Source organism: Chiloscyllium plagiosum, chromosome 25 (genome assembly GCF_004010195.1).
Source record: "Chiloscyllium plagiosum isolate BGI_BamShark_2017 chromosome 25, ASM401019v2, whole genome shotgun sequence".
NCBI lineage: Eukaryota > Metazoa > Chordata > Chondrichthyes > Orectolobiformes > Hemiscylliidae > Chiloscyllium > Chiloscyllium plagiosum.
The window spans coordinates 21,173,751-21,201,352 of NC_057734.1; the positions used below are offsets into that span (position 1 = coordinate 21,173,751).

Consider the following 27,602-nt stretch of genomic DNA (forward strand, 5'->3'; position numbering starts at 1 on the left):
TTGGAGGGAGAAATGATGCAGTCCACTCCCTGCGGCGCCCACCTCTCCCTGAAAAACTCCAGGGTGTTGGTGGACACCGCGTGCTCCTTCTCCAAGGACACCCGGGCTCTAACGTAACCGCGGAAGAGGGGCAGGCAGTCGGCCCTAACGACCCCCTCCACGGCCCGCTGCCTGGACCTGTTGATGGCCAGTTTGGCCAGGCCCAGGAGCAGACCCACGAGGAGATCTTCAGACCTGCCCTCCTTCCTCCGTACCGGGTAACACTCCTGCTTTTTTTTTTCCTTAACACTCCTGCTTATATCTGTCAGCCTGGACTCCCTCATTGGACGAAGATAACAACTCCAATCAGGGAACTCATTTTCTATGAGATCCACCCAGATGGCATCATTCCGATCACTACAGAAATATGGTCATACACTGGACTCTTCCGTTATCTGAAAATACACTTTTACTATGGCAGCAAATCCTCTTAACCATGAGGGACTGTCTTAAAGAAAGAGGTTCCTAGTCAGCATCACAAAAATAGATTATCTGGGTTTATCTTACTACTGTTTCTTGGATTCTGTTGTGCTCGAACAAGGTGTATAGCATTACAACATGGGACCACAAGTTCAAAAAGGACTGTTTTCACTACTCCCTTTGAGTGAATGGTGCTTTACAAGTTGCTTAATATTCAAAATTAGGACACTAATGGGGTTTATGAATCAAGTTTCAACTTGCTTTCTACGGGAGGTGTGATAAAATAATAACAGAAGTAAAATATTGTGGATCTGGAAATGTGAAAGAAAATCAGGAAGTGCTGGAGAAATTCAGCAGGACTAGCAGCATCTGTGGTCAGAGAAACAGAGTTCGAAATGATTTCTGGAATCATATTCGCCTCGAATGGACTCTTTCTCTCTCCACAGATGCTACCAGACCTGCTGAGATTCCCCAGCACACCCTATTCATTTTTTTTTAATAAAACGTTTTGGCTTTTGCAGCAAGATTGAGGAAATGATCTGGGTCCTCCTTTTGGGGCAAACCCACGTCAGGCGCCCAACCAACACTGATCTTTGGCGCAAGGAGCCTGCAATGCACGTGTTGTTGGGGCGGGGGAGGGGGAAAGCAAGTACCTGGGGGCCAGGATCCATGGGCGTGGCCGGAAGTTGACCCCCTGGCGCGGATTGTTTCCGGTTCAGCTGGGTGACAGCGCAGCTTGGCGACGGGGCGGACATCTTGAAGCTCCAGTTGGCGTTCGGAGGGAGTCGATCCGGCGGCCCCTTCTCGACCGGCGGCTGGACCCTCACTTCAACCGAGTGACCGCGGGGGAGGTGAGTGCTTGCCCTTCTCCTTCCCCCCCCCCCCCACCACCCTGTCACAAGTTTATTTTTCTCTCGGGGCCGGAAGTTGGGATCGGGTGTGAGTTTTGGTGGGGAGGGTGAACCCTGTCCCGGGGAGCGCGCGCTCGCTCGCACGGAGGGGGGAGGGAGGGTCAGTGCCCTCCATCTCACCCCCAGCCCACCGCGGGCAACCTGGACCCCTGACCCAACCTGGGCCTCTCGGACCCCGAGCAGGTGCACAGGCTGTCAGCCCACCTCCCTCTCGCCCCCTTTCCTTCCCCGCTCCCTCTCCTCTTCCCTCCCCCCCCCCCCCCCCGGAGAGTTTGACAATCCGGGCGCCTTTCAGTGTGAAATATGTAATAGTTTTTGTTATAAATCGTGCATCTTCCCTTAAAAACACAGTCGTGCCCTTTTCAATAACATCCTTTCCACCACCGCTGCCCCCCTACTCCCGCCAGACCCTTCCTAACGCCTCCCCTGATGGTGATCGGTGTAAACTTGTATTTTTAAATAAATAGCGCCTCGTCCTGTCTCGAGGCTCTTGGCCTGACAACTGGCTTTAAGGTGCAATCGCTGTTATGTCGGCAAACGTCAAATGGAGAATTACAATCACAGTGCAGGTGGAGGCTGTTCGGCCCATTGAGTCTGCACCGACCCTCTGAAATGCTACATGGCTAAGTGACCAGGGACTAGGAGTTGGGTAACCGTGCTGATGGACACGCTGCGTTTCCTCTTCAGCATTGACGTTTAACTGGGCTCAGTTTGCCCTGCTAGATACCGACAGGAAAACTCTGGTCTATTGACACCACGTCCATCATTGTTTGAGTGTTAGGTTCAGTTTGTGTTTGTAGCAAATGACAGTCCTAGCTCTTCTCGGTTTGGAATTGTCTTTTATTTTCTCTCTTTAAAAATCTAAATCTTTATTCCAAAAGTTTAAAACACCTGCCTGTTTAAATGGATATTGCTGTATTAAGCACACTCAATGTCAACTTAAGTTCAGCTATTTTAATATACTTGCCTATGATCATTTCAACATTTGTCTATTGCAAAATATGCAGGAACCAAATTAGGTAGTTTTTTCACTGGTGTGATAGGTTGAATGATTCTGAATCTGATGTTATGAGGTATTGCAGTTCTTAATTACACTGTACTTTATAGTACAGATACAGACTCTTCAGTCCAGCATGTTAAACAAGTGTTTATATTCCATGCAAGCAACTTCCCACCCAAAGCATAGTTTGTCGTTTGGCTTGGTTGACCTGTTTCTGCTTTTATTAATTTATTTGTCCTCAGTTTTTCTCTCTACCACAATAAGATCCTTTCCAAAGGAAATGTGATTTTTTTAAATGTCTACTGACCTCACACTTGTCTATTTTGAAATTACTTTGTCATTTACACATCCATTCTCCAGATTTATTAAGCTTGTTTTGTATTTTGTTGCAGTCTTCCTTGCTATTAGCTATATCTCCCAATATGGTGTCTGCAGGTTTTGATAGTGCACATTGATTCCTGAATGCTTTCATTCTTAGATCATTTTTATAATCTGTGAACAGCAGTGGTCTCTGCATGAATCCCTATAGAGGTCCACTGCCATAAGACCAAATGTAAACCATTTGGCACATAAAGTCTACTGTCACTCAATGAGATCAGGGTTGCTCTGATCTCCCAACTCCACTTTCCTTATCCCTTGATTCCATTACTGATCAGAAAGATGCTTATCTCAACCTTGAATATACTTAATTATCCAACTTTGACAGCCCTCCTCATGAAATAATTCCACAAATTGACTGCACTCTTGGAGAAAAAAACTCTCCTCATCTGTCTTAAATGGGCAACCTTTGCTCTGAGATTGTACCTTCTGGTCCTAGACACCCTCCCCTTGATAGTCTATGTAACTACTTTGAATACTTACTTTTTGGTTTATATTCAGTTTTCGATTTGTTCTGCTACTTGTCCCCAGAATTCACAGGATAGCCTGTAGGCACAAGTCTTGTGACTTGAATGAAAAGTACTTTGAAAGTCCATCTACTATAGCACCTACTAAATTAACTTTGTCCTCTCTTTCTATGACTTGAAAGAACTCAGTAAACTGGCTATTGTATGTTCAGTTTCTCGATGTTGGCTTAATACATTTGAGTAAAGATTCCAATATTTTTAGCATTAATTTTAAGTTAACTGCTTAATGACCAATTATTTTTGCTCTATCCTCCTTTTTGAATATGGGAGTAATATTAATTGTCCATTGGTCTCTGACACAATTTGCTCTTCAATTGAATTTATTAAGAATCTGCTGTCTCTTTCTTAGCCTTGTTCTAACTGTGTGGATGCAATTAATTTTAAACCAAAAATTAATCATTTCTAAATTTGATTAGTCCAACAATTATCTCTCTCAATCTTAATTGTCTAATATATTTCAGTTTTCATTTTAATGCCATATCTGTCACAGAGTTATACGGCATGCTAAGAGACCCTTTGGTCTAACACCTCCATGTTGACCAAGTCTCACAAACTAAAGTAGTCCTATTTCCCTGTGTTTGGTGCATAATATCCTTCTAAATCTTTCCTATTTACATACCTGTCCGAATGTGTTTTAAATGTTGTAACTGTATCTGCATCTGCCACTACCCCAGCCAGCTTCTTCCATATATGCACCACCCTCTGTGAGAATGTTGCCTCTCGGGCCCCTTTTAAATCTTTATCCTATCGCCTTAAAGTTATGTGCTCTAGTTTTCATCTTCCTAATCCTAGGGAAAAGACCACACCATGGTTTTATACACCTCTATAAAGTCATCCTTCGACATCCTCAGTTATTCATCCTGGAAAAAACGGAAGAAAATAAGCTAATCATAACTTTTATTTCCTTATACCATGATCCAATCACCCATTGGTTCTTTGCTAGCTGACCTACTTTGGCTCCCAGTCTAGCAATGGGATGTTTAATTTTAACATTTTCGCTGTTCGTAAATCCCTGTATGACGTTACCTTTCTCAACAACTGGCCTCCCCTCCTACAATTTTGACTGCATCCAGTTGTGCTCTTCTTTCATTGCCCCAATTTTAATTTCTCTACCTTTCGTAACTAAGCTTTTAGTTTCGTAAGCCCCAAACTTTAGAATTCTTTCTTACAGAATCCCTAAAGTACAGAAGGATGCAGTTCAAGCAATTGAGTCTGCACATACCTTTGGAAGAGCATCCATCCCAGACACATCCTCACCCTATCCTTGTAACCCCACATTTAGCATGGCTAATTCAACTAGCCTGCACATTCTTGGACTGAAGGAGGAAACTGGAGCAGCTGGCAGAAACCTGGGGGAAATGTCCAAACTCTACACAGTCACCCAAGGCTGGAATTGAACCTGGGGTTCCTTGGCACTTTGAGACAGCAGTGCTAGCCACTTGCTGCCCAATTCTGTACTTCTCTACCTCTATCCTAGTTTAAAATGTATCTAACATTTTGTCCTAATATATTTGGGCAACTTGACCCTGTGAAGCCATGGCACATTTATGATGATAAAAATAGTACACACATGCGTGGAGCTTTAAATGATTCCAACTTACTTTATTTTATCTTGTTTTCAGTATATTATTCTGTGGGATACTTTGTTATGGATGTAAGTTTGTTTTCTGAGCTAGAAGATTTGTTTTCAGATGTTTCGTCACCATACTAGGTAATATCTTCAGTGAGCCTCCGGTGAAGTACTGGTGGTATGGCCCGCATTTTATTTGTGTTTAGGTTTCCTCGGATTGGTGACGTCATTTTCTGTGGGATGTCATTTCCTGTCCTTTTTCTCAAGGGGTGGTAAATGGGATCCAAGTCAATGTGTTTGTTGATAGAAGCACTGCATTCCAACCGGCAGCAAACACGTTGACTTGGATATCATTTACTACCCCCGGAGAAAAAGAACAGGAAATGACATCAGCAACCCAAGGAAACTTAGACATATAAATTAAAAGCGTGCCATACCACCAGTGCTTCATCGGAGGCACACTGATGTTACCTAGTATGGTGATAAAACGTCTGAAAACAAACCTTCCAGCTCAGTAAGCAAACTTCCATCTAGAACCTCAACCTGAGCTACAAATCTTCTCAACTCGCAAATAATTTAATTTTCAATTCTGTAATCATTTTCTTTTTTTTGAATTATTTCCAAATCATCTCAATCCCTTTGGCATTTTTATTTCTGGTCTTTATTAAATACATCTATTAACTTCTTTCATTTTGGGTGTTTTCTGGTACTTTAAACTTTTTAGAAGTACTTCTCATTGTCATTTTTTTTTTCGATAGTTCTATCCTTGGCCCAATATAATTAGTTTAGGTGTCAATTCATTAGTTTGATCTTTGTTATGTCTCTTTTAAACATTATTTGAAATAATTTTCCTGGATGTTCCTCCAAGATTCTTTCTCTTGTATCTTCTGGTTCAGTTCCCACTGATAGATTAAAATGATTCTTCCCATACAAGACTACTTGGGTGCTAGGCAAGAAAGGAGTCATCTGTCAACTGTTTAGTAGCTTTGTTTCCCTTTACACTGCTCTCTGGTTGGCGGGAGTAGTTGAATTTTGTCATGGTTATTATTTTGTCTTTTCTAATTTAAAAAATTTCCTTGCATATTTGTATTCTCCCCTTCCATAATCAGATGGTCTACAGCTTAATCTTATGAGCATGATCAAATCCCTTCTCCTTCTCCTCATCTCAATTGATATGGATTCTGTTTTTGTTTTTATTACTGTACCTTCTTTCCTTTGTCTCTATTCTTTGTAAGAGTATTATTTCCTGCAGTTTTTAACTGGAAATCTTGTTCTTTGTGGCCATATTTCAGTTGACTCTACATCTAATTTTCCTCCGAGAATTATTGCTTCGGATTTCCCCAAACGCTCTGTAAATTACAATACAGCTAACTTAGTTTATTCTTATTGATTGTGCCCCCCTCTTTTTTTATATATAGTAATGTTCTGTAAATGTTTGTTCTATGACTGTTTATGCTTCTATTATTCTTTCCCTTTACCCTCACAACTTTTAAAGGAATTTCTGTCACATCTTCCTCCACCCTACCTTGCTAACTTCAAGTCTCATCCCTAGTCTTAGTTATTCTTTTAACATTATTATTCTGTCCCAACTATCCAGATCCTTTCTGTCTTGGTGTCACATAAAATTAATCCCACTTTCCCACACCGCTGAGCTTTGCAGTCACCTTTTTATTTGTCATTCCTTATCACTTAGCATGTGGCTGGAGTAGTGTTTCAACATATGTTTTTCAATTTAATTTGAAGCTCCTTATACACCCTCAGAAGGATCTTATTTCTTTTCTATATCATTAATACTGATATGGACCAGGTCATCAGGGTCTGCCTTCCACTCCTAGTTTAAGAGGAATGCTACTTTATGAATATTGACAAAAATAAGCAAAGTGTATATTATACAAAATGTTTTGTATTTTTTAACCTGAAAATGAAGCTATTGAATAATACTTGCACACTTTTGAAGGAATTACCAAAAGAGCTAAAAGGCAGGGAAGTTGCAAAACAAGTTTCAGTACAGAGGCTTTGTACCTTAAAACTGATTAATCAGTAACTTTGTTTTTCCTGTTGGGAAAATCCACATTGCTGGTTCAGCAGGAAAATCAATTACTTTTTTTTCTTTTCAGAAGCCTGTCCCAGGATCACCATGACAGATTCTAAGTATTTCACAACAACTAAGAAAGGTAATAACTTTTTCTCGCTCTCGCTCATTTAGCAAGTATAAATTTGTTAAATAATTGTCAACCATGAGTAAACTAACTCAGCTTTGCAGCTTGTTTATTCTAATTGATGCAAAACTAAACCTGTTTTGTTTAAAGAACTGGTTTAACACTTATTGTGAACTTATTGACGAATCATTTACAGTCCATGTTCAGAATATTCAGATCCTAAATGCTTTGTTTCCTCTTGTATTTTTTTTCTTCACTGTGGAAGTTTGAAGAGTGGATCTTTTAGGAAGTATAATATCCTGGTTATGATTGTATATCAATGGGTAAAATGGTTAGGTTGTTGCACTGAAAGAAAAAAATTCTGTCTAATCCACATGTTGGGCACTGACAACTGAAATCAATTATTCCTATGATGTCAGGTTGGAGTCACACACAAGCAGGACTTTGGAATTGTGCTTCTTTTTTACGGGTACCAGCTTATGTAGCTCTGACTTGCAGTTACTCAGAGTCTGACTTTCAATGATGTTTCAGTGCTATGTCAGTGAAGATTCTGAGAAGACTTTCCTCGTTCGATATTTAAATATGTATATTTTCTTCTTGAGAGGGTTCAGTTTTGTTACCGAACCATTGAAATTCATGCCATTTGAAGAGACTAGTTGACCTGTCATTTGCTCTGGCAGAAAAAGAGCCATCAAACCTAATATTTTCCAATTTGTAATCTGTATCCTTGTGAGATGCAGCCCTTCTTGTGTATATGTATATACTTTTCGAATGCAACAAAGGTTCTGCCTCTGCCATTCTTTTCGGCACAAAGATTTATCCTTGACTGTTTTCTAGCTCTAATAAACTTAAATTGTTGAGCCACAAAAGAAACAGCTCACTCCTGTCCATTCTACTTCGATCATTCATATTTTTATATATCCCAATTAAATTTCTTCGTTTCAAAGAAAATAATCCCTTTCATTCCAATTTTTCTTTATAGCTAAACAGCTGCAGTCAAAGCAAAATCGATGTAAATCTCTCCTCTAGGCGCTCTTGTGCATCATGTACTTCCAGTAATGTGACCAGACCTATATTCAGTTCCATTTTCAGTGATATACTGAAGTGGCAGCTTAAATTTACTTTTAGGGCTTTCAAACTTTTTGAATGCATATGACTACCCTAGTAAATACAAAGACTGAAATGCTGTATTTTTAATGGGTTGGTGTAGCCTTTCTTCAGACCCTTTATCAAGAAGTAATAGTAGAACATATCTGAAGTTTCAAATGTCTGCTGTGACTGTGTTGTTCAGGATATGGTGAATAAAGATAAGATAACAGTAAGCCTGTTTCTCCTAGTTTGTACCACATTTTGTATTGTAAGTATTCTAATCCACTATACTTGATCAAATAATTGAACAGTTGAGTGCCTGCCCAATCTTTTGGTTTCTCCTTATAAACTGAAATGAGCAGAATTTAATCAATTTGACATGAGCTCTATTGTGTCCTTATATTAAATGCAACAACAATAAATAACCTCACAGTAGTAAATTATGTAAGATATTAAAGAGCATATATGTGACTTTATGACAGGAAAACTGAATTTACCACTGTATTTAGATTATTGGATTAAATGAGTGGTGCTTAATTGTACTGTACTGATGTTTGCAAATTCTAGTTCTGTTGGTGCTTACTTTTAAAGTTTACAATTGTCTACTGTTGACTGGTTGCAAGGTTATAGTAACATTGACACCTTCCCAAAGCATGCTGCAGGGGAATGTAGTGTTTGCTTAGTAATAGATGTCAATCTATCTACTACAAGACCCAAGGACAAAGTAAGTCATGACACTTGTGTTACTGATATTTGAGTGGGGAGGGGTGCGGGGGTGAGGAGAGGAGAGGAGGAGTTAACATATTGCAAACTTGTCATCGAAAACACAGCACAATGTTTGCCATAGCATTAAGGTTTTGTAAATGTGCGAAGGTCATTGATATAGAATTGCTTCTGGTTTCAGTCTGGGACTGGCCTCATTGATAAAGAGGTGCTGGCTGCCCTGGGCACCAGACTGTTGGAGAGCACTCCATTTCACTTTTTATTTAATAAACTGCATTAGTGTAATTAGTGTAACTGCATTAGTGAAAATTGTAAAGTGCATACTTTAGTAAGAAAAGTCATTCCAAAAGGATGGTGCTGCAGTTTCATGCAATTGTGTTTACAGCAAAGTAATTAAACATTCTTTTTTTATTCTCCTCCTTGACCATTGTTTCAAGTTGGACCAGACTAGTTATGGTTTTCATAAATGATTCTGAGACAGTTCAGGCCGTTGTACACCAAGTCCTGTTTTCCATTATGTATGTGGAATTGTTTGGGGTGGTAGAAAGGTGTTGATTACATACATTTTTGGTTGCATGTGAAGTACTCTTCTAGGAACCCAATACAGTACATTTGGTTATTCTTTGAATAAAAAGTAATCTAAATGTCAAAAGGGCAGTGCAGTTTACTCACTAGGTTTTCGAGAGAAAGTGAGGACTGCAGATGCTGAAGATCAGTTGAAAAGTGTGGTGCTGGAAAAGCATAGCAGGTCAGACAGCATCTGAGGAGCAAGAGAGTCAACGTTTCGGGCATAAGCCCTTCATCAGGAATAGAGGGTGAAACATTCTGCGAGTTGGTATCCTGTCTCCTTAGTGTAGAGGAGTCCACATCGAGAGCAAAGGACACTGTCGATGAGGTGTTTGGATGTATAGAAAATCTCTGCGGATGTAAAGGATTCTTTGGGGCCTTTGGAGGTGAGGGAGGAGGTGTGGATGCTGGTTTTACACCTCTTGTGGTGGCAAAGGAAGGTGCTGGGTAAGTTGGTGGTGGGCATGGAACTAACAAGGGAGTGGCGGAAGGAATGATCTCTGCAGAATGCCGATTGGGGTGGGGAGGGAAATGCATCTCTGGTGGGGTCTGATTGTAGGTGGCAGAAATGTGCTGTATACGGAGATTAGTGGGATGGAAGATTGGGGGTGGGGGGAGAGGTCTATCCTTATTGTGGTTGGAGGGATAGGGTTCAAGGGTGGAGGTGTGGGAAGTGGAGGAGATGCACTGGAGGGTATTGTTGATCACACAGGTGGTGAAATTGTTGTCCTTGAAATAGGAGGACATCAGTGATGTCCTAGAGTGAAATTGTTCCTTCTGGGAGCAGATGAAGTGGAGAAATTGGGAGTAAGGGATTTATGGGGCTGGCAGGGTGGGGGTTGGTAATGGTGGTGATTGGTAATGGTGGTGATGGGAGGAAGTGTAGTGAGGTAGCTGTGGGGTTCAGATGTCCGTGTTGAGTTGGTTGCTCGAGATGGAGACGCAGAGCTCCAGGAAGGGGAGAGAGGTGTCCGTGATGGTCCATGTGTACTTGAGGTCAGGGTGGAAAGTGTTCGTGAAGTTGACGAACTGTTCACCCTCCTCATGGGAGCACTAGGTGGTGCTGATAGTCATTAGTGTAGCAGAGGGAAAAGTGGCGTATGGTGACAGTGTAACTGCGGAAGATGAACTATTCCACGTATCTGATGAAGAGGCAGGCATACTGGGGCCAATGTGGGTGCCCATGGATACCGCTTTGGTCGGAAGGAAATTAGTGGATTTGAAGGAGAGGTTGTTTAAGGTGAGAACCAGTTCCGCCAATAGAATGAATGCGTCAGTGGAAGGGTACTGGTTGGGTTAACGGAAGAGGAAGAAATGGAGGACTTGGAGACCTTCACCATGGCGGATAGCTCTGTGCAGAGACTGGATGTCCGTGGAGAAGATGAGGTGTTGGGGGCTGGGAAAATGAAAGTCATGGAGGAGGTGGAGGGCATGGGTGGTGTCCCAAATGTATGTGGAGAGTTCCTGGACCAAACTGGTCAAGATGGTGTCAAGATATGAGGGGATGAGTTCAGTGGGCAGGAGCAAGGAGACGATGGGTTGACTGGGGCAGTCGGGTTTGTGAATTTTGGGTAAGAGGTAGAACTAGGCGGAGCAGGGTTCCTGGACTATGAGGTTGGAGTCTGTGAATGGGCGATCCCCTGAGGTGATGAGGTTGTGGATTGTGTGGGAGGTGAGGTTGTGGTAGGGGGCAGTAGGAGGAGGTGTCTGAGTTGGTGCTTGGCTTCAATGGTGTGGAGGTTGGTGCACCAAACCACCACTGTGTCCCCCTTGTTGGGGTTGGAGTAGAGGAAGTGGAGGGCTGCACTTTGTGAGGGTGAGCGGTTGGAGTGGATGAGTGGGTGAGAGGGTTGTACAGGTTGAGATGGTCAATGTCACGGCAGCTCCCCTCCCCCTGCCTCATTGCAGTCCAATCCTCCAACTCGGCTACACCCCCTTGAACTGTCCTACCTGTCCATTGTCCTTCCCACCTATCCGTTCCACCCTCCGCTCTGATCTATCACTATCTCTCCCCACCTGCTTCTACCTATCGCCTTCCCAACTACCTTTCCCTCCCCCACTCCAGTGTCCTATTTATCCTTCAGCCCCCTTCTCTCTCCTCCCTCCCTCCATACACATACACGCACACGCATATATTCCTGATAAAGGGCTTTGGCCCGAAACATCGACTGTCCCGTCCTTGGATGCTGCCTGATCTGTGCTTTTCCAGTGCCACACTATTTGAAACTCATAAGTTTTAGAAACTCTGATAGTATTTTGTAATGGCACCCACATGAAGGAGGATGATAGGCTGTTAGGAGTGGCTAGGTGAAATGTCACAAGGTGGGTGAATGTACATGCAGCAGTACTTGGCACATCAAGTTCAAATAGATGCTTTTCAACAAGCTTTATTAAAATAGGAATTTCTTTGAAATTTTTCTTGGTTGCGTAAGAATTCCAGGTGCTTGGTACTAGATAACAGGGTATTTACTGTACTCTGTATCGCAAAGTTTGCCTACTTTCTCCTCTGTGGTATTTAATGCCTTGACTCATCTTCCACTGAAACTCTTATTCTTAGCGAGTTTTGAGAAGACTTGTGGCTCAGGTTGAGGTTCTGGATGTAGGTTTGCTCGCTGAGCTGGAAGGTTCATTTCCAGATAGGTAACATCTTCAGTGGGCCATCAAGCAAAACACTGTTCATGATTCCTGCTTTCTATTTGTGTTTGGGTTTCTTTGGGTTGGTGATGTCATTTCCTGTTTTTTTTTCTCGGTGGTAGCCCACAAACCCACCAACACACTAAAACAGCAGCTAATGAAGTTGAAAGACCCTATACAGACAACAAGCAAAACTAATATCATTCACAAAGTACCGTGCAAGAACTGTAACAAACACTACATTGGACAAACAGGCAGAAAACTAGCCATCAGGATACATGAACATCAACAAAACGACATGACCCTTTCTCACTGGTATCCTTACACACAGATAAGGAAGGACACCACTTCGACTGGGACAACACATCCATCCGAGGACAAGCCAAACAGAGACACGCACATGAATTCCTCGAAGCATGGCATTCCAACCGGGACACTATCAATTAACACATCGAGTTAGTACCCCATTTACCACCCCCTGAGAAAAATAACAGGAAATGACATCACCACTGGAAATGACATCACCAACCCAAAGAAACCCAAATGTTTAAATAGAAAGCCGGAATCATGAACAGTGCTTCGCCTGATGGCCCACTGAAAATATTACCTAGTAGGGTGACAAAACATCTGGAGATGAACCTTCCAGCTCAGTGAGCAAACCTACATCCAGACTCTTATCCTTGCCTATTTCACCCTTAGGTTCAAATTCCAAAGCTGTTCTAGCTGATTTCCCATTCTTAAATCTTTATAAACTTGGTTCATCCAAAATTCTGCTACTCAAATTTTGGACAAAGTCCAAATAGTTCATTCCCTTGTTTGTGTTTGCTTTGACTCCTAGTCCCCCAACATATCAAAGTCCTTGTTTTAATTTCTATCTTGGCTTTGATTCTCCCTATCTCTGACCTTGCAAAGTTGCCCCAATTACCGTGCGCTCTACCTTTTCTCTTTTTATTTTGTCTTCGTCTTTGTGTATTGTAAAAGTCAAAACAAAATTCCTATTTATGATGTATTGATCTTTTCACAGAACTTAAAATCTAAATTGTTTTGACCCAAGAGAAGATAAAATTTTTGTCATTGGAAATAAGTATAGTCATTCGTGATGACCGCAGGCGATTTTATGTTCAACTTTGAGGATGGTGATAATGCAGCAACCCAACAGGTCTAGTTTTGTGATAACTAATGTATGTGTGGTGCAAAGAAAAAAAATTAAAAGGACCGGCAAAACAAGTGTGCTCAATGAAATTTTAAGAAGGTGCTTAGCTGAAGATAGCTTTTTAATGAATTCTTGCAAACTTTAATTCTTTTCTGATATTGAGAAGGCAAGAATAATTTCAATTAGTTTATATGTAAATACTAGGAATTTCAGTCAAACTCTAAGTTGTAGGAAATCATTAAAACATTCAACTTGCTGTGATGTAGTAAGTGAATTTCTGTGAATTGTTGGTGCAAAATGTAAAGAATGAATTTCTGGAAAACGGATGGTTACGGAGCTTCATTTAATTACAGCTCTCAAAATCTTCTATTCTTCAAGAAAATTAATCCATTTTCTTTGAACTCTAGGTGAAATCTTTGAACTCAAAGCCGAGCTCAACAGTGACAAGAAAGAAAAGAAGAAAGAAGCCGTGAAGAAGGTGATTGCTTCAATGACTGTTGGGAAAGATGTCAGGTATGTACAATATCAATAATCCTTCATTGTAAAATTGAATGGGAGAAAATTGCAGTAATTCTGTAATTGAAATCTTTACATAATATCTAAAAGGCTCACTGATTTTCTTGCCAACATATGGAGTATTCATGCTAAATTTTGTACTTTGTAGCAACAGTATTGTGTTCATTCAAATTTTGCAAGTGTCCGTGTTATGGTGTGATTAAAAACAAACTAGACATTTTTAAACTGGATATGCTAACTTTTTTTAGAATTTTAAAAATTAAGTTGTATTTTTTTAGTGATCCAAAGCAAATGATAGCTATAGTTGCTGTAATGTGTGACTGTTAGACATGTTCTATATATCTGATGGCAGTCCGTACAATAAATTTAATTTAATTTCTGTTTCATGATATTGGTGAGATGTTTTAGTTGCATCAGTCCATATTAGATTTGTATTCTCAACTGTTGAAGAGCTTGTTAGAAACATTTAAGCATAAAGGGCCTTAATGTCTTGTCAAAACAGTTGAATAGGGAAGTAACAAGGATTTGAACTAAGAGGGAGTTAGAGTCCAGGAAAATAAAAATAATGCAGGCACAATGCTAATAACCACAGCAATCTTGCTTTGTGCTAGGTGGAGAGATTTCCTGCAATCCCCTTTGATTCTAGGTTTTGCTAAATCTCCCTGATGCCATACCTGGTTGAATGCTGCTTTGATGTCAAAGGCAATATTTCTTGTCTAACCTCTGGAATTAAGTTCTTTTGTCCATATTTTTACCAAGACTAATAAGGTCAGCAGTTAAGTGGCTCTGGATCTCAAACTGATTGTCAATGAGCAGTTATTCTTTTGAGCGCTACTTGATAACGCAGTTGATGATGTCTTCCGTCACTTTTCTCTTGGCAAGAGTTGATGGAGGGTAGTAATTGGCTAAGTTGGTTTTGTCCTGGCTGTGGTGTGCAGAACATACCTGGGCAGTTTTCCACATTGGGTAGATGTAAGGATTGTAATTGTGCTATAATGGTTTGGTATTGGACCCAGCTTGTTTTGAAGCACAGTTCTTATGTACTATTGCCAAAATATTGTCATGGTCTGTAGGTTTTGCCACATCCAATGTCTTCAGCTGTTTATTAATATCACGTAGAGTGAATTGAATATGTTGAAGATTGGGGAATAGAGAGTCAGTTTGACTGGGGAATTAAATATCTAAAGACCAGTACCTGACGTCACAGATTAGTGAAAGATTAAAGTCAGGGATTTGCACAATTCAAAGCCAAGTAACCAGGACTGGAGATTGGCCACACTTGAGAGCAGGTGAACAAAGAGATGGGGGCAAGTATCCATGGCACATGGGCTAGGCTGTACTCACAAAATCAAACCACTGACCAATCATAAAATTGAGATAGACACCAACTATTATTGTTATAGATTAGGGAGAGAACATTTTAGAGGGTATTTGACTGAGCTGTACAATGATCTGTGAAAGCCACATCGTGAGCTGCATGAATAATTTCACACTCAAGTACAATGGACAGTTTTACATTGAGTTTTGTTGAAAGATTTGAAAGAAAAACTACTGTTTGACCTTGAAAGATGTCTGAGAGGAACCTTGGGTGTTTATAAGATATCAAATGACGTAGAAAAATTCCTAAGTCTCAATATTGTTGGTAAATGCAAAATAAGCAGAATGGAAACAATTTAAAACAATCAGATAATTAAGGTAAATAGCTCACTAGGCTGACAAATTATCAGCCATGATGGGTTTCATTCAAAGGTTATAAAAGAAGTGGTTTGAGAAATGGTGCATGCATTAATTTTAATTTTCTTGAACTCCCCTTATACTGGATAAGTCCCATCAGATTGCAAAATAATGAATGTACTCCTGTATTCATAAAAAGAAGACAAATGTAACACAAGCCAACATCCCTCTCAGGGTAAATGCTAAAATCTATCATTAAGGTGTTTATAGCACAGCCCTTAAAATTGAATGCAATTAAGTTGAGTCAGTATAATCTTATTTGAGTTTATTTGGGTCCTTTTGAGGACTTAACGAGTGAAAGTGGGCAAAGTGGAACCCTTTGGGTCAAGAGGTTATTCAACTTAGTCTTAAATCTGCTCCTCTTTATTTTGAGGCTATGCCCTCTCGACCTAGTTTTACCTGCTAATGGAAACAATCTCCCTGCTTCTATCTCATCTGTTCCCTTCATAAATTTACATAAATTTCTATAAAATCCCCCTTCGTTCTTCTAAATTCCAATGTGTAAAGTCCTAGTCTACTCAATCTCTCCTCATAAGCCAACCCCCTCAATTCCGGAATCAACCTGGTAAACCTCCTCTGCACCCTGACCCTGCCAGTCACAAATGAGGAGACCAAAACTCTGCACGGGTGTGGTGTATTTAAATTTTCAAAAAGAGCTTGATGAAGTGCCACATCATAATATTCAGAATAAGAGCATGTGGTATAAGGGGTAACATTACCATGGGCAGAGGAGCAGGAAGAAGTGATAAATGGGTCACTTTCAGGTTGGCAAGTCGTGTCACCAGTTGTATGCTTATTTATGTGCCTTATCTATATAAATTACTTGGAAAAAGGGACCAAATGTTTGCTTGGTAAATTTACTGATTGCATGAAGATAGGTAGAAAAGTAAATTGTAAGGAGGATAAAAAGTTTACAAAGAAATTTAGATTGGCTGACTAAGTAGATTGGCAAATGGAGTACAATGAGGCAAAATGTGAACTTGTCCATCTTTGGCAAGCAGGATAGAAAAACAGTAATTATAAATTAAGCTTTTCAGATCCATATTGACTATGTAGAGTATTTTATTGGGCAAAATCTGTTATAGGTTGTGCACCTCTCAAAAGGTGCTTTTATTCTTTAATTCTCTTCAGTGTTAGAAAAAGTATTGTGCAAGTTATTTCTGAGCTTCTAACAACAATTTTACTTGAAATTTAATATGAATTTAAAAATTAAAAATACTAGTTAGAATTGTCATAAGAGCTGTAATTATGTGCAATAACATAAAACACACAATATACACTGTCAGGCAGGTTTCCAAGACATGGAATCATGCGGTGAAGCTTGAGACTTTTTCTCAATGGCAAGTGAAAATTCTATTAGTGTATCCTGAACATTTTGTTTGCTTTTAAAATGTTTGGTTTTGTTGAGAGAACCTTTTGTTGAACAATTAAGTGTACATTTTCTGGTATTGAAGGTAACAGAAAAACAATTGACATCTTTTATGGGTTTGGAATCTAAATTTTGAAAAGTGAAATAATTTTTATAACAAAATTTTTAAATTGGTTCTCTGTTTAGTTATTGCCCTGCTAATTCTGTGGTGAATATTTGAGAAATGTATTCATGTGACTCAAGTTATAATGCAGATGCATTAATTCAATTTTAAGTATGAATTTCTGTAATTTGTCAGGATGTTCCAGTTATTTGTACTTTCTTGCATTATAGCGCCCTCTTTCCTGATGTTGTTAACTGCATGCAGACAGACAATCTGGAGCTTAAGAAGCTGGTGTATCTTTATCTAATGAACTATGCCAAGAGTCAACCTGATATGGCAATTATGGCAGTCAACACTTTCGTTAAGGTATATATTTTGATAAATTGTTTCAGAATTTTTAACAGATCTGTGTACAAAGCTTCATTGAATTTGTGCAGTACAGAGGTGTAATCCTGATAATGTTTAAATGTGGATCCCAAACGTAAGTGGACAGTCCACTAATTAATTGCAACACCTAATCTGCAGCTCTTTAAAACAGTAGTTTTATCAGCAATCTAATTTAGCACTTTTATCTGTTAAAGCCTGTACTGTATATTTAAACAAAAAGTCTTACTGATGACAAGCCAATGTCTTAACTAAATTTAAAGCTAGTTTCTCAGATTGAGAGACGTCCAGGTGGAAGTGGCGATAGGTGAGGGACTGGGTTGCTTATGGATTAATGATATTTCTGTTCATCTCTGGGTTGTGTTCCAAAACAATCACAATCATAAAGTGAATTTTTTTTCATTATTGTCTGTAAATGTCCCAACCCAGTTTCCAGTGAACATGTATCCATGCACATTGTGTATGTGATTCAGTTAGATGGATTCTTGTCTTGGAAACAGAAGGTTTTAGATTATTGTCCAATTAAAGTACCTCACTGCTTTAAATCATTCTGTATGTTAAAACTGTGTGCTTGTACTGGTGGATCAGATAAATGTTAATGATCCAATGGCACTATTTGAAGAACTAGAAGTTTTGAGTAATGGGTCAGCATTTTGCCTTCAGCCAGTGCTATTTGAATAAAATTATGCTGTTTAGTAATTGGCAACACCATCCAATCCCCAAGCCTCTAAAGCAGTAAATCTGACCAGTAATTTATCTATTTTTCATCCTGTTCTTTAAAATCTGCATTTTAGAATGAAGACTCCTAATGGTGAACTAATATTCTCAGCAAAGTAGGCTGTTTTTCTTTGCTGTTGTTGAGATCCTACTGCATGCAAAAAAATGTGCAATGTTTTTCCCTTCAACAACAGCAACTGAACTTCAAAATTAAAACACCTGATGAAAGGTTGTTAGGCATTTTAAAAAATACGATAGTACTACTCAAGTTCGTTCTTTTGCAAGGTAAACTATAATTCAGCACCAGTTCATTGTCACACTCTACCCAGGATGGCTAACATAGAAATAGGAAATTGTGCACTGCTGTGTTGTTAATGCCTGAGTCATAATCTAAATTACTGGGCTAAACCGAAGGAGGCTTCATTCTGTTTACGTTCTGTTTGACATTTCTAAGAATTTTGTTGTTGCCTAGATACTCTTTTAAAGCTGTAACAGATCATATTGAAATTAGAATATATGGTTCAGTTGTCCATTTATCTATTTAAAATCCATAAGCTTCCTACAGTGTTCAATGTACGTTACGTGTATGTTAACTTGCCTTTTCTTGATTTCTACTGTTAAGAATTATTGTAAACCACTGTAATCCTATATAATTTAGTAGATTGCAGAAATCAAAATGATCTTGATGCTTTATCAAGCAAAACTAGAAAATATAGATTTGTTTATATTTTGTAATACTTGATATTTAATTTTTTATTCAAGCATTGAAATTAAATATTAAGATAATGCTATTAGATCTATAATATTTCTATATCTCTAATAATTGTAATGTTGAGTGTTGAAAGTCATCAGACTGTCTTTTTGATGAATCTCTCAATCTTATATTTTTTTCCCAAGTGGTCTATAAGTCCCTAGTACTTATTTTCCACAGGAAGATGTTATAAACAATGATTGTACAGATTCATTTACCTCTTGGATATTGATCCTTGGTGTTTCTTTTGAGTAGTTAGAACATTTCTTTGATAAATTGTCTGTGACAATAAGCCGCCAAATGAAAAAATGTAGTAAGGATGTTCATATTCTTGAGGTTCATTTATTAGTACAGTTGTTAAAAATAATTTTTTTTTCCATAACGGGTTGATAACTAGCAAGTTGCTTTCTGATTTTTCTCCTTTTGCTGCTGCTGTTCCAAAAGCATTATATAATGGTGCATACTGTTTCCAAGCACTAAACAACTTCCACTAATTTGCCAAATGTCATTTATGGGTAAAGCATGTATTAAATATGCATCTTTTCGATTTGAGTTGTTAGATCATAACTGAAAGTAGGGATTTGCTTTACTTTAGTGCCTGATTATTCAATTCAGATTAACTAATTCTGCTCATATCTGGGACTTTGTGGTTATGTGGGTAAAAAAAAATTAACTGTGCTAGCTACAAGTCATCAACTCAGTTCAATAAGTATGTTAATTTTTAAAAAAAAGTAAACGAAAGTATTTTCATTCCCCTCTTAATCTTAGTGTATGATATCCCAAAATGTGACATTCTGCATAACTGAAATTAGGAATGGATACTCTTCCCTGTTTAAGGCTGTGATTGAGTGTGATTTGATGTTCAAATTTCAGGACTGCGAAGATCCCAATCCACTTATTAGAGCGCTGGCGGTGAGAACCATGGGCTGTATCCGTGTAGATAAGATCACTGAGTACTTGTGCGAGCCCCTGCGAAAATGTCTGAAGGATGAAGATCCCTATGTACGAAAGACTGCTGCTGTTTGTGTAGCTAAACTACATGATATCAATGCACAGCTCGTTGAAGATCAGGGATTTCTGGACACTCTCAAGGACTTGATATCGGATTCCAATCCAATGGTAAACAGAGTATTAAACCTGCTCCCATTGTATCTGTCAACATTAATATAAAACATTCTATTGAAGTGGTAAAGGTAAAAAAAATATTGTTGAATAATCTGACCTGTAGCTGAATTCTGTGAACTTCTTTTGATAGAAGTATGGAGATCTTTTATTAAAACAAAAGGTTACTTTCCTAAAGTCAGAAAACACAGGTAGCGCTCACCAGGGCAGATAGGATTTATAAGAAAGGGAGGATTGGTAAGAAAGGTATGTTAATGTTTTGAGTACTGTTCATTCAGCTCTACTGAAAAATTGTACTTGTAATCTTAATGTTTTACTCCTTTCTTTATATTTACTGCGACTATTACTGCATTTATTTTTCCAGTTTTCTAGCAGCTGTTGTATATTATTTTGTAGGTTGATGTGTTTATGTTCATTCTGCAGGCCTGGTCATGTAATTTGGTAGTCTTTTTGTTATGAATATCTCAAACATTTGGATAATTGCCAACACTTTCAAATATTGCAATGGACCTGCAGCAGTAAATTTTTCCAAATTGTTCCATGTGGGTGTCAGTGTGGAGCCCTGTAATATTTATAATTTATTGGTTCTACAGTTTCCCCCCCTCACGACTTTTCATGCTATTGGTTAATAAAAGCCAGTTGCTTATTTTGTAAGATCAGTAGCTGATATAACACCAAAGGCACAAGGCAATGCAGATCTGATCTTGTGTTTGCAAGTTGGAGGTGATTCTTTTGATTAGTGCATTAGAGTTCTCTTCACTGGAAACTTTATTCCTTGGCATGATATTGAGGGGAAAAGTTTGATATTTTAAAAAAAATTATTAAAGTTTCTAAGTGATCAGTTGTGCACTTGTTGATAATGTATAGGTATGTATTTGTAAGTTCAAGATGCGCTTAATGACTTGGAACTTGACCATAAAATCTAAGTAAAAACAATGACTGCAGATACTGGAAACCAGATTCTGGATCAATGGTGCTGGAAGAGCACAGCAATTCAGGCAGCATCGAGGAGCTTCAGCAAAATCCTCCTCGATGCTGCCTGAATTGCTGTGCTCTTCCAGCACCATTGATCTATAAAATCTAAGTAACCAACTTTGGTGTACTATTGAGGACCTAATTTCACAGTCAAAAATGAGTGATGCATACGCTAAGGATCTGTCAGCTTGTACAGATTAGTTTATTACACTATTCAAAAAAAGAGCTGTTGTCCTTGTGTTTAACCTAGCATGCTTCTCAAGTTATTATCTTAACTTAGTAGTTAATAATAATTTATTAGTAGCTTAACTGATCCTTTTTCTTGCTGCTTGTAGGGCTTTTACAAATTCAGCTTTGCTGTCATATTTGTCTACTTATCTGGACTGGATTCAAAATAAATTCATTACCTACAAAGCAATTGGAGTGTCTGAAGGGGATGTGGATGCTTTATATAAATGAATGTTCATTCCCTTGTGGAGAAAGATGGTTTTCAAGGGCAATATTTCTGTTTGATGAATTACAGTATTTTTAACAATATAACTTTGTCAAAGTTTATTATCTAGCCTTCAGGTCAATTTGCAAGCAATATCAATGTAATGAGAAAGCAACATTTAAACTGTATGAGAGGAACATTCTGGTGGCAAATCGACTTGGATTGATAGAGGCATTGCTGTGGAAAATGAACCCATAGATGATTGACTGTTAACCACCAAACCATGAGCAGGATGATACTGTCAAGCCAAAAAGACATTCTGCCTATGAAACAAAGTCGTAAATGAGCTGAGTTTTAGTGTCCATGTGTCTGCACATCCTGAATACTGTGGATAGTGTCGAACAGCAAATTCTTTTGGCTGTTCAAACAGGCAAAGTACTGACTATATCTAACCAGCTCATGCTTGGAAAACTCAGCGGAGAGTTCAACATTAGTTGCGATTCTGTGATTGGCAGCAGTCGCTAAATAACCATAAGTATGCAAAGAATTACACTGACAAATAACTGAAGATTGTCGATTAGGCTCGCAATGTGGTGCACTTGCGCATTCTGGAAACTATATATACTGCCACGTAGGGCCCTATACTTTTGCAGATAGAAAGATTGTACACACAGCACCCTGTTTCAACTCCGCAAAACAAGTGACAGCCATTCTCTCGTTCAGTTTTCAGGGCAACACCTTGATCAGTCAGAGTTTAAAAGTTTTCATATACAGGCACATTTTCCATGCCAGTGCCGATGCCAATCAGAAATCACTTGCCAACGAATCAGCATCCTCCTCTCTCAATATAAATGTTGTTTTCCCTTTGCATTTCTTGTGAATCGTCCTGTTGGGTGCAAGATGAAAACCTTGGACAATGTGTTCATTTCTAGAAATACTCTATACAGTACTAACAATTAGTAATTTCAAAAAACTTTTCGTTTTACCTGATATTTAATTTTGTTCAAGCTGTCTGATTTTAAATAAGTATTGACTTGGACTTTGACTCCAAAAGCAGTTGTAACTATGCAGCTCTTGGTTTATTCTAGGTAGTTAGTTAAAATATGCTAAATTAATGACTCATAGTTCCATCTTCTAAAGCCATCAGATGGATCAGAAATAAGCTGTTCAACCCATTGAGTTTGTTCCACCATTTAATGAGATTATGGCTAATGTGATAATCCTCAATCTGACATTTCTCTCTGATCTCTCTAATCAGTAATAGAATCATGAGTTATAAAGAAATATATCTTTTTCAACCTTGAGTATACTTACTGACCCATCTCAAGAGCTGTCTGCAATAAAGAATCTCACAGATTGACTACTTTGAGAAGAAATTCCTCCTCATCTCTGTTCAAAACATACGACCTTAAAGCTCTGGTAGTTTACAGAATTACTAGTTTCAGCAGGGTGAGTGGGTGCAGAGCAAACATTGGTACTTTCCTTCTTGAGGTAATTTTTAAAAGTAATGCAGAGAGGAATAATGATGGCAGGCACATCTGACATCTCATTCCAGAGCTACCTTATCACTCACAGTGAAAATGAAAATAGCAAGGATTGCTGGATGGGGAAGATGTTTTATTCTTTAAATGTGATTGTTCTTCACCAGTTCTGTTCACCTTTTTCCTTTCCTGCCAGTAATAATGGGTACTGAAGTATGGAAGCTGGCAATTTATCATCATTCAAACTACTATATATTTAGTTGCTGACCACTTTTCCTGAGAGTCAGTAACTCCACATGACCACCCAAGCTGAAGTATTTAAATCCATTAACTTGAAAGACTTCAAAAACAACTTGAAATGGTAGATCTTTAATGAATTTCAGTACAAAGAATAATTTCTTGAGCTGATTTCTCATTTCATAATGAACATTCAACTTGTTCAATTAGCTTAACTAAGATTATCTTGCCCATTTTGATCTACTGTCTCAAAACCTATTTTATTAACTTGAAGAATTAATTCAAAAGAGAACAACTGCATATGACAAATCTTTGTTTTATGTATTATATCTACTGATGTATGTGGATTGCTAAGACAGCATGAGCAGGAATTTGTTCTCTTACCATTTGCTCTCTAAGGAAATGTTACTTTCCTACACTCCGCACTGCAGTGGAGCAGCCTATTTTATCTTGTAATGCCATCTAACTTGGCATAAAGGAGCTTATAAGAGAATTCCAGTACTAAATAGAGTTTGTTTTTGCTATCTACTACAAGGTGCTGCTACAGAATTAAGTGATGACGCAGTCTAAGATAGTATGCAACTTGTCCTACGAGAACGTGGAAAATAAATGTTCAAAATGCAATTGCTAGGCTGTGAACATCAAAATTGCGAAGATAATTTTAGTACAATTATCCAGAAAATTTATACAAATGACAATTGGGGAATTCAAATTCAATTAATTAAATACATTTGGGATGCAGAGCTGATATGTAATAGGGACCATTAAAGTTATGAGACAGCTTTACTGTTGCTCACTGTGGAATCCTTACCTGATTTAACCTACATATGACTCAGACCTACAGCAGTGTGGCTGACCTGATTGCCCTCTGAAGTGGCTGAGGAAAGCCATATGAAAAATACATAAGAATAAAACCTAGCTGACCACTTTTTATTGATCTTGACACCAAATAAGAGAAAGGTGCACCCAGATGAACAGATTTTGTAAAATTGACTCCGTTAACTCTCGGACTTTGCCAAAATTGGGAGAGTTGTTCCATAAACTAGTAATGCAACAGCTGACAATAGGTGTGATTCTGTGACTATTACATTTAGTGCTGGAAAAGCACAGCAGGATAGGCAGCATCCGAGGAACAGGAGAATCGATGTTTTGGGCGTAAGCCCTTCTTCAGGAATCAGTTCCTCGGATGCTACCTGACCTAAACTTTTCCAGCACTACACTCACGACTCTGAGCTCCAGCATCTGCAGTCGTCACTTTCTGCTATTATATTCAGTCACTATCCAGGCGGCCTTATATATAGTTAGGAGGGAGTGGATCTGGACTTCAGACCTCATGACATTTCATAGCATCAGATCAGATATAGGCAAGGAAAACCTATTGTGAACTACGCTCTCTCGACTGATAACCAGAATTAATCTGTTATCTGAAAACAGATTGGAAGCAGTATTCAGGGTAACAAAGGCAAAATAATGTGCCTTGAATAGGCCTTCAGTGTCCATTCCCAGGAGTGGCTTGATAGCGTAGCACTTAGGACAAAGCTATTAAAGAACCAGCGTAGGGAAATCTTGTTTTGCCTCATTCTCTACAAACTGCCTGTCATGACTTCACTGATCTATGACAGGATATGTAGGAACAAAGGCCACATGGTCTTTAGTAAGGCAGAATCCTGTTTTCACACTTAGGACATTCTATTTTATGTTGTGCAACAATCATTATCATGAGTTATTGCTACAAAGGTATTCCTTGACAATTACATGCTGAACCATGGCAAAGTTTGTTTTAATGTAATGAGTAGGATGTTGAAGCAGACCTGGGTTCACCTCAGCTAGATTTTTACTGGCATTAGTTTTATCCAAATGCTAGCCATCTAGCAAACTGAGCTAAGTGATCCTTTTGTACTACTAAATCTATCATGCTAAAGCAGATAGATTCAGAATCGATCTTATACCTGAAAACATAAATAAATGAATGTGAGACAATCAGCAGTTGAATTCTGTTCCACTCATAATCTGGCATATCACTCACTCTTCCATTGCCATCAAGTCAGGGAACCAACTCTGCTTCAGCGAAGAGTGAAGGAATGCAAGTCAGGAGCAGCACCAAGCATACTAAAACTGAAGCGCCAATTTAATGAAACTATCATAGGTCTACTTGCATGTTAAGAACTTTGAGAAACAATGATTGAGCTAAGCAACCTGAAAACAGTCAGAGCAAATCAAAGCTTTGCAGTTATGCCATACCTGGACAATTGTTGAACAATTAAATTATGTAACTGGAAGAGGAGGTTTCATAAACATCTCCAGCCTCATTGATGGCAGAGCTGTGAACTTCCTTGAAAAAGATAAGTATGAAGTATTTGTAACTACCCTCAACCGGAAGTGTCAAATGAACCGTCTTGGTTGACTTCACATCACTTCACGGTCTTCAACCAATCTAACTCATAACATTAGGATAGAATCTGGTATAGGCCCTTTTTTCCCCCCTTTGCCAATCAATTCAGCTCAAGGGGTTTCTCCTTATACTGTTTAAAGCCATCTTGACAGCTGTTTCATCAATGATCTTAACTCCGCATAAGGTCATACAGGTTGTTCATAGAATCCTTACCATGTGAAAGCAGGTGAATCGACCCATCGCGTGTTCAATGACCCTCCGAAGAACATCCCTCACTGGCCCACCCTATCCCTGTAACCCTGCACTTTTCATGGCTAATCAATGTAGTTTGTTCATCCCTGGACACTATGGGCAATTTAGCATAGCCAGTCCACCAAATCTGTACATCCTTTGACTGGGAGGAGACTAGAGCAGCCGGAGGAGACTAGAGCAGCCAGAGGAAACCCACACAGATACGGGGAGAATGTGCAAACTCCACACAGACAGTTGCCTGAGGCTTGAAGGGAGCCCAGATCCCTGGTGCTGTGAGCCACCGTGCCACCTCGAATGTTTTTTATGATTGCTCATGATTCAAATGTTTAATTCTTTTTGTGATGCCTTAGATACTGAACTCGTCTGTGCCTGCATGCAACTAGATCTGAACAACAATTCTGGCCTGGGCTGATAAATAGCAAGTAACATTTAGACCATACTAATACTATTTCTGAATTGCAAATTCTAATTGATTATGCTAACTTATCTTTTGTTTGCATACAAATTTAGTGATTCACATGTTATGCTCAGATGTTATGGAACACCATCCTATCTGATAACTAACTGCCATTTTAGTTATTTGTGTTAAACCTATCAGTGAAGTAATATCAGTGAAGTAATCCTTAAGTAATATAACATTGTGAGCTGGTGATTCATTGCAAATGAAATGCTTTCTGCTCATTTGAAATACTTTAATTGTATATGGAGGCAATGCTTCCTTTTGTTGTTCCAATGACAGTTGAGTTCAAGGGCATCTTGCAATTTGCTGATGTAGCTTATCTTGATGTGTGTCTGATGACAGTATGTTAATGCACCATCTAAACTATGAAACATTGTTGGCAACTGCTTCAGTAGTTCAGAAACATTAGCTGCACAACAGTTTTATACAGTGAGAGCTTCCAGTTCTGTTTTGATTAAAGTGTAAAATCCGAATCTTTTAAATTTGGATATATAATGAGCGCGTCACTGGCTGGGCCAGCATTTATTGCCCATACCTAACGCTTTTAAAAAACACATTCAAGAATGTGGGCATCCCTGGTTGTCCTTGAGAAAGTAGTGAGTTTTGCCGCCTTGAACCACTGCGGTCTATTTGCTGTCAGTAGACCCACTGTACTATTAGGGAAGGATTCTAGGACTTTGATTCACCAACACTGATCAACCAAGTCAGGATGGTGAGCCATTGCTGGTAGTGGTGTTCCTGTGTATCTGATGTCCTTTTCCATCTAGATAGTAGTGGTCGTAGGTTTGGAAGGTGCTGTCAATGAAACCTTGGTGAATTTCTGAAGTCCCATATTGTGGATGATGTAAACTGCTCCTATGGAGTGTAGGTGGTGGAGGGAGTGAATGTTCGTGGATTTGTGCCAATCAAGCAGCATACTTTGCGCTGGGTGGTGTCTAATGTCTTGAGTATTGGAGCAGCACTCATTCAGGCAAGTGGGGAGTGTTCCATCACATTCTTGACTTGTACCTTGTGGATGGTGGGTTCAGGAAATGGGAAATGTGATACTTCAGAAGTTCCAGCCTCTGATCTGCTCTTGTAGGTACAGCACTTGTATGGCGAGTCCAGTTCTGTTGCTGATTAATCCCCCCAGCATGTTAATAGTGAGGCTTTTAGCGATGGTAATGCCATTGAATGTCAAGTGATGATGGTTATATTCTCTCTTGATGGAGAGAGTCATTGCCTGGGACCTGTGTTGCATGAATATCACGTCACTCCGAACTTGGATATTGTCATAAGAACAAAAAGTGCTAGAAATCTGTGGGTCAGGTAGTATCCATGGAGAGAAAGAAAAATCGACGTTTTGGGCATTAGCCCTTCTTCAGGAATGAGGAAAGTTGGTCCAACAGGCTAAGATAAAAGATAGGGAGGAGGGACTTGGGGGAGGGGCGTCGGAAATGTGATAGATGGAAAGAGGTCAAGGTGAGGGTGATAGGTCAGACGGGGGTGGGGGCGGAGAGGTCGGGA

At 39.2% G+C, this 27,602-nt stretch overlaps 1 protein-coding gene across 5 annotated transcripts in view; it reads left to right on the forward strand.

Annotated features, from left to right (window-relative positions):
* The first annotated feature begins 1,162 nt into the window (after window positions 1–1,162).
* Window positions 1,163–27,602, forward strand: part of LOC122562630 (AP-1 complex subunit beta-1) — a 76,188-nt gene continuing 49,748 nt past the window's right edge. For 2 of the 5 annotated variants that reach the window (XM_043715636.1, XM_043715638.1), the window contains exons 1-5: window positions 1,164–1,310; window positions 6,963–7,019; window positions 13,578–13,683; window positions 17,123–17,258; window positions 19,618–19,863. In XM_043715636.1, coding sequence (XP_043571571.1) covers window positions 6,983–7,019; window positions 13,578–13,683; window positions 17,123–17,258; window positions 19,618–19,863 — 525 coding nt within the window. In that variant the 5' untranslated portion in view covers window positions 1,164–1,310; window positions 6,963–6,982. Of the gene's footprint in view, window positions 1,311–6,962; window positions 7,020–13,577; window positions 13,684–17,122; window positions 17,259–19,617; window positions 19,864–27,602 lie in introns of all 5 variants that reach the window. The other 3 variants (XM_043715635.1, XM_043715637.1, XM_043715639.1) reach the window with 2 other exon arrangements.